This window comes from Polistes canadensis, unplaced genomic scaffold (genome assembly GCF_001313835.1).
Source record: "Polistes canadensis isolate GaletaPanama2010 unplaced genomic scaffold, ASM131383v1 scaffold_29, whole genome shotgun sequence".
In the NCBI taxonomy this organism is placed as follows: domain Eukaryota; kingdom Metazoa; phylum Arthropoda; class Insecta; order Hymenoptera; family Vespidae; genus Polistes; species Polistes canadensis.
The window spans coordinates 529,170-541,119 of NW_014569576.1; the positions used below are offsets into that span (position 1 = coordinate 529,170).

Consider the following 11,950-nt stretch of genomic DNA (forward strand, 5'->3'; position numbering starts at 1 on the left):
TCTCTTTCCTTCCAATCCCTTTCCCTTTTCTTTCTCACGTTCTCTCGGTAATACCTTTTCCACCGATTCAAGTCTCGTTTGCACGAACAAAGCTCCGACTTCGAGTCTACGAATTTTAAGAGAAAGAGAGAGAGAGAGAGAGAGAGAGAGAGAGAGAGAGAGAGGCAGACAGGCAGACAAGATAGACAGACAGACAAAAGAAACGAATTAATTTGAAACTTTTTTATTTGTTATAATAATATGTCCTATTAGATAAAATTTACATTTCTAATAAAAGTGAAATGTGATTGTAACATTTATTAACTAGAAATTACGAGTTTCATTTGAAATAGGGAATTAAATGAGGTTCTAGAAAGACGAAAAGATAAATGGAATATGAAAAAGATTGAAATAAAAATTGTAAGATAAAAAGAGAGAGAGAAAGTTTGTAAGGGTCTATAAGAATTTTGTTAGCTAGAAGAGAAACCTGGTGCGAGGAGGGATAGTACGAAAGCGAATAATACGATGATAAACACGAGTCACTGCTGTAATTAAAAAGTTAAGGGATATAAGGTAGTGATGATAGAAGAAGGAAGAGAAGATATTTGTAGTGGGAAAGGGGAAGTAAAAGGGGCACACACAGGTTTGTTGCTGTTGGTTTCTAGCCGATGAAGTGGAAGGCAAGAGGAGCTTCTACAAACTTCAGATTAATAGCGAGAAAGTTATATTTCCAACTCGAGACAGGCGTAAGCTTACATATATATATATATACCGATATGTATAAATGAATGTAGGTACATGTACGAATGAAATTTCGGCTACAGCCGCGAATATTCCCAAGAGAGAAAGAGAGAAAGAGAGAGAGAGAGAGAGAGAGAGAGAGAGATATAAATAGACTTGTGCTCCTATACAAATCGAAATCGTTGATTGGAAGCGTTAATTAATTTGGTCTCTCTCTCGTTTATCGAACGAACGTTGAAATCGATTATGAAGTTGCGTCCTTGTGTAAATGCGTTCCCTTTTATTTCTAATCGATTTGATAAAAAAAAAAAAGAATTCTATTATCGGATCCTTTATTTCTATTAATAATAAATTACATCGATGTTTTAATTAATTAAAGATAATGAGAGAGAGAGAGAGATGGAAAGAGAGAGAAAAAATATACAAATTATTAACATACAAATTGGGTGAATTCAAGGAAGGAGAAAATCATGCTCAAGTATGAAATAGATATAAACGTATCATTGACGGTAAACTTGGTATAATAAAGGGCCGTTTCGTAGTCTCCAATTATTAACGTCGTTAAAACACAACCCTGGCATAACTTACCCCCCTTTGACTTCTATCCAGGGATTCTCTGTTTACAATTTCGATGTTTGCAGAATGGCTCGAGTGAGGGTTTCAGAACAGGGTGAGAGAGTGAGACGACTACCGACACTCCCTAAACGCACTTTCAACCCCTGACTATTTTCAAAGGAGTGAGAAAAAAAATGTTTGTTAAAGACGTATTCTCTGTCTCTTTTTCTTTATCATTCATTCTTTATTTACATCTTCATATTTATCTTTCTGTATTTTCGTAAATAAAGTTTTTAAGAGAAATTTAGAAAATATTTTTTTTACGAAATCGAAATGTATTAAAATGTTTTTTAACAAAAAAAAAATGTATATATATTCGACAATGCTAAGAGATTCGTAAAGTGAAATAATGTATCAAGTTTAGTTCGACGTTTGAACTTTTCGTAAGGGAAATTAAAGTAAGAAGAGAAAATTGTATGTCGGTACGTAAAGTCGTGGCAAAGTTCTCGTGAGCTCTCTCTCTCTCTCTCTCTCTCTCTCTCTCTCTCTCTCTCTCTTTCACCTTATTAAATAATACTTGCGGCAGTGCGCCAAGTAGCGTATCAGCAGTCGTCCTACTGAAAGGAATACGAAGGACACGAGATTGCTAGCAGTTTGAGGAGGAACTCTGGGAACGGTTGCGCTCGTCAAACTAACGTTTTGCGGTACTTTCTTATCTTATTCGAAATTCATCGTCGCGATAAAGTTTCTCTCTTTCTCTTTCTCAGAATAACGACATAAATCTCTAAACTAAAGAAGATTTCGAGAAATATCGTTAAATTTCGTTTGATTGAAGATTACAAAATAAAAAATGATATAAAAAGAGAAAAAATTATCTATCGTTGTTTTCGAACAAATGCACATTGCTTTTCCTTTTTTTTTTTATTTCATTTAAAGCGTAGAAATATTTGTGAAACATATCTCTCTATCTCTCGTAAATGCAAAATGAAAAATAAAAAAAAAAAGATAAACAATTTGAAATGCATATTTAATATTGTCATTTTAAAAAAATAGCATCAAGACGAAATCGTGTCTTTCTGTATGTATGCACTGAAATTTCTTATTTTCTTATTTCTATGCTTTCTTCTTTTTCACACAATGGAACAACAAATACGTGGATTATTCAACAATTAAAAGAGACATATAACCTCGGCACGAGAAACGAGAAGACTTTTCCAAGAGACAAAGAAATAAAAAAAAAAATTAAGAAATAAAAAAGAAACACATAGAGGATTTTCTTTTTTCCCTTACTCCCTTACCCTTTTTCTATCTTTCTCTCATGCGAGGTCATCGGTCGAACGATATCTCATTCGCAGTTTTACTGGCGTGTAAATCCTAGGAAGTAGCTTCCTTAATACTTTATCACGCTCGAGTAAACGTAAAAGGTTACACCGCAAAAGCAGTAGTAGTAGCATCCAGCATCTCTGTAGATACTTCTCTATGTCTTTCTCCTCCTGCTCCTCCTCCTCGTTTTCCTCCTTCCTTCGTAACTCCAAAAACCAGAAACCAATTCCTTCATGGTCCTTGTGTATTCACTATAAGTATCCATCAGATAGGATAGTGAAACATGTCTGTGTAAGATGGTCCATCGGGATATTGTAGGAATTCAGATACGGTGTTCTAGATCGAACTGTGTTTTATCGAATACTACAAGATAGTTTATAGATTCCGATTTTATTTTCTACAAATTTTAATACCCTTTTTTCTTTCACTTTGTCATTGTCTCGAACTATGCAAAATATATATCTCTTTATCTTTTTATTTTATTTCTTTTGTGTTATTAATTTTTGAAAGAAATTCACTTCAATGTTTCAGCTTTGTTACAAAATGAACGTAAATATATATATACATATACTTACATAGGACATACATATGTTGTATATTGTCCCATGCACAAATAGATCGGTCCAGAACGTGCCGGGATCAACGTCTTCCTTTCCTTCCCTTATCACGTCTAAAACCCCTTTTCAAACTGACGCGTATTTTGTCGATGCATGGATTCTTCTTTTCTCGATGCATGCATGCATGCATGCATGCTTCCCACTTCTTCTTCTATCTTTTCGTCTTTTTTTATTACTAATACAAATAAGTGCCGACCGACAACGAGGTATAACACAGGAAGTATCTGTGATATCCGACGAAGCTGATTTTATCCATAACCCCTTTTTCTCGATTCACCCTTTTTTACATTTGCAATGTACATCATTTTGACAATGAGGATGAATAACGAGAAACTCTTTGGATTTATCCCATCCCATATTAACGAAGATAAATTTTACTTTCTAGATTAACAAGTATATCTCTTTTTTTCTTTTTTTTTTTACAAACGAATCTTACTTCAAAAGTAATACTAGCTCTATAGCGTATTGATTCTCGAAAAATGTCTCTCAGATAGAAAAATTGAATATAGTATCTATTGGAAAGATGCCCATCGAAGGAGTGGCAATAAATTTATCTTGCTGTAAGAAACAAACCACTCCCTTACGTTTCAACCATTTTTCCCTTTCTCCGTAAGAAAGTTAGAAGATTTTGAAGTTATTCCGTAGAGGGGAGAGTAAGTAGATATTATGGAGAGAGAAACGGGGGAGAAAGAAAAATCCACAGTTTTCTATTCTTACCACGTACAGGTGTAACTCGTGCGGAAAGTATGAGAAAGATAGATAGATAGAGAGATAAAACAAGAGTGAGAGAGAGATAGAGAGAGAGAGAGAGAGAGAGACAATAAGCGTAAGTCTCTGGAGAACCGGACGTACAAACTTGAAACTTTTTCTCTTCTAACTCAACCCCTCTTATGAAATTGTAACGGAGGTCTGGGATTAGCATGAAGAGGGGTTAGGACTATTGTTCTTGCGTCCTCCCTCTTGCGTGCGAAGGGAGAAATGCACACCTTATTCGCGTGACAGTCTCCAAGAGTTTCTCTATGATGTTATCGAATCGATCTGTACGGAGAGACAGATGCCTCTCTCTATTTCTATTTCTATTTCTCTTTCTCATTCTGCTGTCTCTTTGTTTTCTCGTCTACGCCCATCCACCCCCGCCCCACCACCCGACACGTACGTACGTACGTACGTCTGACCGGTCGTTGGTACTTACTACTGTATTATTTCGATGTCCCAGCAAATGACAGCCCACTATTTCCCGAGTCACGTTCGACGTGTCGGTCTCAATGCAATTTTATACAATATACCTCTATTGTTTCCTATTTGTATACTATTTCTGAGTTTTACCTGACAATTTTTTCGATCTCTTGATAGGTATATATATATATGTGTGTGTATTTTAAAAAGATATCCAATGATATATCTGTATATAATATTTACGAATAATTCAATTGGGGAGAAAAATCGTAAATTCTTCAATAATGGAATAACACTTCTTCACTTTGATATAATAAGTTTTCTATATTTGATTAGGTTACTTGAATTTTCGACAAGGAGGCGTGTCCATTCTCAATGGAATCGACGAGAACTCTATACGATGATGGGATTTTGTTGTTATTTGGAATTTAACTGTGGCTTCGTCGAAGGTTGAGGAAATCAGATGATGAGGGTTAGTTCGATGAAAGATGCATACGAATAGAATGAAAAAGAGGAAAAGAGAGGGACAAGGGAGAGGGACAAGGGAGAGGGAGCACAAGGGTATCTAACATGATCGTGAATCGCGTCGAGAACGAATACACCCTGTTATCCCATAGGGGTGGCAACGATTCGAAAGACTTTTTGGGACGGACAGGCTCGTCCTTTCCTTTATTCCCTGCCAAAGGGCGAAACACGAACGATACCGAAAGTCCACACCACTCTTCTCTCATGGTGTTATACCGAACAACCCTCCCAGTTAACGATGAAGAATGTTTCACGAGCGAACGTAATTCGATTCGATTTCCGATTTAGAGCTCTCCAAACTTCCAAATGGCTCCCGGGGTGAAGTCTAACGCAGAAAGAGAAGAAAAGAGATGACGAGAAAAAAGAGAGAGAGAGAGAGAGAGAGAGAATTTTGAACGAGTTATTTTTTTGAACATCGAAAAAGTAGATATTAGTGTAATGAAATTTCAATACTCGCGTAAACTCGGTATAAATTGTTGTAAAAACGTTGTCGGGTAGTTTTGGTGCTACTATCGAGAAATGAAAAAAAATGTTTTAAACGGAGGGAACGCTTTTAAACTTCGTATATTTCGTTTAATGAACTCCCGCAGGTGGGAAAAGAAACGAAGAGAAAATGTTCTCGCGAGAATTTTCATTTACCAAAGAGGGACGGTAAAGTTCGTACCTTCTATAAATCAACCGGCATCTTTTTATTTCCTACTTTTTTTACGCGTTATAAATTCGCAAGGAACGAGAAAAGTTAGTTAAATATTCGACAAGCAGTTTGGGAAACATCTACTACCAATAATTTTCAACTAAATCGAATTATTAATTAACGTTAATACGCGTGTTTCATGATATTTGCATTTAGAAATTCGATACGAAAGTGTTAACCTTGGTTCGTTCTTCATTATAGTAGTAGTAGTAGTAGTAGTAACCGTGATCTGATAAAGCTTTGAAGATGATGATCCTGATCAACGTCAAGCCAAAATTCGAATAAATACGTCAATCTTGTTCAACGTGATCCACGAAATATTCGAAATATACCTATTTAACAGACGCGCTTTATTATCTAGACATAAAATATTATTAGCACAAGTATAATATTTAAATTAACTTTAACTTCATATTAATAAAGGACAACCGTCCTCCCATTGATATAAATTTACAAAAGAAAAAAAGAATACCACCCTATCAAAATCCATTACCTTTTCGAAGCCCCATACATCTTTTACGACCACTTTCTTTTTCTATCCTACAAATAATTCCATCGTTTCCATTCCTGATTCTAATTCGTTTCTGTCACAATCGTCGCATCTGTCGAAACGAAAGACGAAATGAGAACGACAAAAGGGAGGGGTTTACCAATTGAAAAAAAAAAAGAAAAAAGGAGGAAAGGGGAGATGTACAACAAAGTACACACTTTGTATAGTTTCTATTTTTGGTTTTCGGTTTCGTGACAGGTGGTGATGTTGATGGTGGTAGTGGTGACGATGGTGGTGGTGGTGGTGGTGATGGTAGAAAGGTTCTAAAAACGATCGAATTTTCGAATGATTCTTCTCCCCACCCTTCCTACCTCCCATTTCTTTTTTTCGTTTTTTACTTTCCCCTCGACCATCGTGGAACATCGTTTCGCCATTCTTTTATCGAGCTATTCGACCTATTCGAGACTATTGTGAGAGAAAAAACTTTGCCCTCTCTGGTACTCTGCTTGCCGACGCTTTGAAATTGTACCCATGGGACCCATAGACGACATCTTTACACAATATTTCTCTCTCTTTCTCTCTCATTTTCGCAAACTCTCACCCTTCGCGTTCCTTTTTCTTTCTCTCTTCTTTATTTTATTTTATTTTCTTTTTTTTTGAGAGAGAGTAGGACAAAGAGAGAGAGAGAGAGAAAGAGAGAGACGCGGCGTTTACATTAAATACAAGAACCAAGTTTCCTTTTCGATCTAATTTGCTTTCCAATTCAATGAGGTCAATTTAAAAAACTCTTCGCTAGAATTACGATAGAATCGATCTATCGCAAAACGTGTTGTCGGAACTTAACAGCTATCGCGAGCTACACTTTATCTAACACCTCCTCTTTCCCTTTTTCCCTTTTCGAGTATTTCGATCCTCTCTCTTATCCCTTTAAAAGATCACGACTGTTCGTTAACCGAAGAGATTAGGAAAAGTTTGGGGGGTTTTATTTCGGCTGAGTTGAATTCTCTTTTTTGTTTTTTTTTTAAGCTAGATGAAAATTGTGCCGGCTGGTTTTCGAGACACGATGCAACTTCGTTGCAAACGAAAAGATAAAGAGAAGATAAATGCTGGCAGAAAAGTGTGTGTGTGTGTGTGAGAGAGAGAGAGAGAGAATAGAATTAGAAAAAGGGTGGAGGTTGTATAACGTTTTCGAAGGAACAACGTGCCGAAAAGAAAAAGTAAATAAAAAAAAAAAAAAAGGAAACAAAATAAATAAAAGATAAAAAAGCAAACGTTAGCTTAAGGGCAGCGATCGGATTTCGATTCTTTTCGCGAAGCCACTGGGGTTCTACTGGGTGTTAGAAACAAAAGAGAAAGAAATAGAATGAGATAAAGTGAGGAAGGGTAAAACCCGTTTGGACTACCTCCACCCCCTGTGAGAGGGTTAAAAAGCAATTTTCCGTTTCTACTCGATTCGAAGAGCATCGGCGGAAGGGTAGGGTAGGGCAGGGCAGGGTTGCTACCTCTTTTCCATCCCTTCTTTTCTCTTTCGATCTACACACACACACACACACACATTTATATATATAGTTGTCGACCTTGGGCCGAAGCAATTTCGATCGGATCTTCACGATCGAATGGATTCGACGAAACGTGTCGGCACGTTTTTGAAAGGCTCGCGAGGAGGTGGAGAAAAGGGTACAAAGGGCCGTTTGTATATTTGCGAAAAATCCCTATGAGATACTAGGGAAACGTTCAGGTTACTACGTTGTTGTTGTTGTTCTATACAGATTACAAAATGAGAGAGTGAGTGAGAGAAGAGGCTTTTCAAGTACTGTAATTTCGATTACTTTGATCGAATGCTTTAAGCCTAAACGAATTACGGTTTTTTTTTTTGGAAATGTTGGCTAAAAACTACCACTGACGTAAGACGGATAATGAATGACTATAATCGTTCTTTTTCCTGCACACTACGTACCTATCACTTTCTGGACTAGCAAATTTTAATATTTTGTTCGATATCATTTGTGACGTTTTGAAATATATCATACACCGCGTACAATTATTAAAAATAATTATTTTTTTTCAATGTTATATTATATTTATTATACTTTTTTGATTACTGCATGTTGCGTTTATTATTATTACGTTTATATCAAGGTATTATTAAAAATAAGAGATTATTATTAAGAATTCATAAATATCTTATTTTGAGGAAGATTAGAACAAAACCATCGAAGCAATTCTCTGTGCTTGCAATAAGAAGTAAATAATGAGAACTAATCGAAATTTTATCGAATTATCAATATTAGATAATTTTATTCGAGAATACATTTGTTTCATAATAAAATTAAAAAAGTGATCGCGCGTAACTATTATACTTAGAAGAAAGAAATCGATTGAAATCATTTTGTTTGCATCGACTTATTTTATGCGTTGATCCAATCGAAGTATAAAAAGAAAAGAGAGAATAATAAAAGAGAGGAAAAAAAAAATGTCTCAAAGCTAGAGGTCGAACGAACGTTGAAAAAAAATGGGGATTGGCTTCTTCTTCCATAGAGAGAGTATTCGTTCGCGGAGAAAAGCGTCAGCTGTCCGAATGACGCAGAAACATCGGCTCGCCTCTATGCATGATTGACAGTTTTATGGGAACGCACCAACGCAGTTTTGCGATTTACGATCTAGACTGGTTTTATCGTCGGCCGAGTCGAACCATATTCTTCGAGAGAGACAGAAAGAACACAACGTTTGATACTAATGACGTTTTCGTACAAGTGTACAAATGGAAAACGATTTACGACCGGGTATCTCACTTATACTTTTTCTTTCTTTTTTTTTTACATTCTCTAACGAAATTTGACGAATTTTAAAAGAAAAAAGAATACAATCTGAATGTTTTATAATCAAAATAATTACTTGACCAAGAAATATATAATAAAATAATAGTCGACAAATATTCTAACGGAATTTAAGCAATTTTATAAATATATATATAAATATATCTAAACTGGAATAGAAAAGCATGCAAACTCGAAACGTACGATTTTTCTTTCTACACCAAATATTTGTCTTTCTGTGTGCATACGAGTTACTGCAGGAAATATAAGTACAGTCATCCGCAATATAACCAATTGTTTGCATCGGATCAACGCGGTTCTACAATTGTATACTTTCTCGTTGACCAATGTAATAAATCAAAAAAGTTTATACCGGTGAAAGTAACGTTTGTATAAAACTAAATACAGTAATATATACACAATATATATAGGTATACATAGAAGTTTATACAAACATTTTTCATTCATTTGTCGTAAGTAATAATACGTAGTATGTTTGGTCCCAGACTTTTTGGATACCCTGTATATATTATATGAACACAAAAAATATATTAAAAATATCTAAAATCTTTTACTCACCTCGCAATTCGAATGGCTGATGTTACTTAAATTCAATCTGAAGATTTTGTCCCTGCAATAAAGAAAATAAAATACAAACATTATTGCGTGTTATATATAACGTCTTTCGAGTTATATTATTAAAATAAATAAATATATATCATATATATAAGAAAAAATAAAACGGGGGGGGGGGGGATAGTGGTGGTAGTGGTAGGTAGGTGAAAATGTGAAAATTTCCAGGAAAGACGACGACTACGACTACCATTTTCATTCCACTCGTCTAGAAAACGCATTACTCTTCGTACACCGTTTACTTATGGTCGCGTGGTAGCACATTGTGGCACTTTGCTAGGCAAGACGTTCCACGTCGGCAAATGCTCGTGAACGCCACGGAATTTCTATGAGAATGCGAGACCTAAAGGAAGGAAGGAAGGAAGAAAGGAAGAAAGGAAAGGAAGGGAAAAAAAAAGGAAGGAAGAACAAGAACAAGAATAAGAATAAGAGAAGAGAAGACTAGAAGAGAAGTAGAAAAGAGAAGGATAAGAAACGTAGGATTCGAGACGAAAAGAATGGCAGAAGAAGGAACCTTCTCTTCAAGGTTGTAAGATCTTTTAGAAACCTCCCTCCCTCCCCCTCACCCTCCTAGTTTCTAGCTAGCTAGCTAGTTCGTGATCCTTTTCCTTTAAAACGAAAGATCCTCGCGGGAACTTCGATTGTTCCTCCCTTTTTCCGGTGACCGCCTTTATTAGGATCTCTTCGTTGAAAGCACGATCGTTCGTCGTTCATTTTGTTTGAAACCTATCGTCGAATGAAAGAAAGAAAAAGATAGGAATGGTGAAATGACACGGGGTAACGTTAATGAACACAGCTCGGAAGATTCTTTCCGTTTTCTCGTCTTACGAAGAAGAAAATCGATTTCCATCCGGGAATCATTGTAAATAGTGTACTTCATCATTAGAGTTTTCCCCTCTTTGATATATTTCTTTCATTTTTTTTTTGTCTTGCCGTTTGCGAGCGAAATGTTATCATTAAATGTACCTAACGACGAACAACAAAAATTTAGAAAATGTTATTACTATTATATATATACATATATTTATATTATAGGTATATATATCTATCTATATCAAAAAACTAATGAATTATTATTATTATTATATATTGTACGTTTCAAAGAATAGATTTGCAAGAGTTATTGCAGTTTATCTTTGAGAATTAACTCCATTGTTGGAAAACTCGTAGCTGACCTATATGTATATATATATATATATATATATCGATCGCTTATCATCATTTTTACTGCGACCATAAATCCTCCATTCGAGAGGTGATTACTTTCTCGATTTATACGACAAATCGGAACGATAAATAGAAAGAGAGATAGAGATAGAGCGAGAAAAATTATTCAAATCTTAGTTATAGATAGTGAAAATTGTAACGAATTGTGAGATAAACGAAAAAATTAGAAGAACGAAAGTGAGGGTGGGAGGGGGGTAAGACGAGAAATTAAAAAAAATTGAAATAATGAAAAACAATACATATATATATATATACAAAAATAAGTAAGGTATAAGATTCGTCCATTTTTTTTTTCGTTTCCTCAGTGCAGGAAAGCATAAAATAGAAAAGAAATGTCAAGGCAAAGGAAAGGAAAAGAAGAAAAAAAAATAAAGAAAACAAATCCTGTCGGGTAAAATCCTAGGAGGACGAAAACGATTCGACGTTTCGAAACTTTTACTCGGTGAAAAACTTGGAAAAAAGGGGGTTTGGTAAGAAAACAGGTGAGGGTGACGAACCTTAAAAAAAAAAAAAAAAAAAAGGAAACGAAGAACTAAGAGTAGAAAAAAAGCTACTCTCTGTCTCTCTTTCTTTCTTTCTTTCTTTCTTCTTTTCCTTTAGGTCTTTTACGTGTCGGCTCGCGATCCCTTTTTGCTGGAAGAAATTCGTGTAGGGTTGTTCTGAGAGGAGAGTGCTGCCATTTACGCACGCGAGACTTGTTCCAAAGTGAAACTTGTGTTTTCGCAAATATTCGATAGAATTTCGTTCGAAACCATTCACGTCTGAAAATAATCAGATATTTATCCTTTTATTTACTCTTTACTAAACCCATTCCCATCACTATTTTAATAAGAGCAGAACGTAGGTATATTTTACCTTCTCATCCCGTTATTTTATTTCTTTTTTGTTATTCTTTATCTTTGATTTTTAATTTACTCCTTTATCTTTCGTTTGTCTCTCTCTCTTTTTTTTTTTATCTTCACTATCAGCCAAGTTTCTTTGGACGTGATAATAGGTTTGGTATAGATACATACATGAAGTTTTGCGAAGGAAAATTTTATGTTACCACGTAAAGATAAAGGTTCTAACGATGTTTCGGGACTTGAAAGCGTGTGAAAAAGAGATCGAAAAGGAAAGAAAGAGAGAGAGAGAGAGAGAGAGAGAGAGAAAGAGAGAGAGAGAGAGAATTTTGAAC

The 11,950-nt window shown here is 35.3% G+C and overlaps 1 protein-coding gene across 3 annotated transcripts in view; it reads right to left on the reverse strand.

Annotated features, from left to right (window-relative positions):
• LOC106784047 (semaphorin-2A) overlaps positions 1-11,950 on the reverse strand; it is a 322,341-nt gene that overhangs the window by 23,987 nt on the left and 286,404 nt on the right. For all 3 annotated transcript variants that reach the window (XM_014743144.1, XM_014743146.1, XM_014743145.1), the window contains one exon: positions 9,496-9,547. In XM_014743144.1, the coding sequence (XP_014598630.1) occupies positions 9,496-9,547 (52 nt within the window). The remainder of the gene's footprint in view (positions 1-9,495; positions 9,548-11,950) is intronic.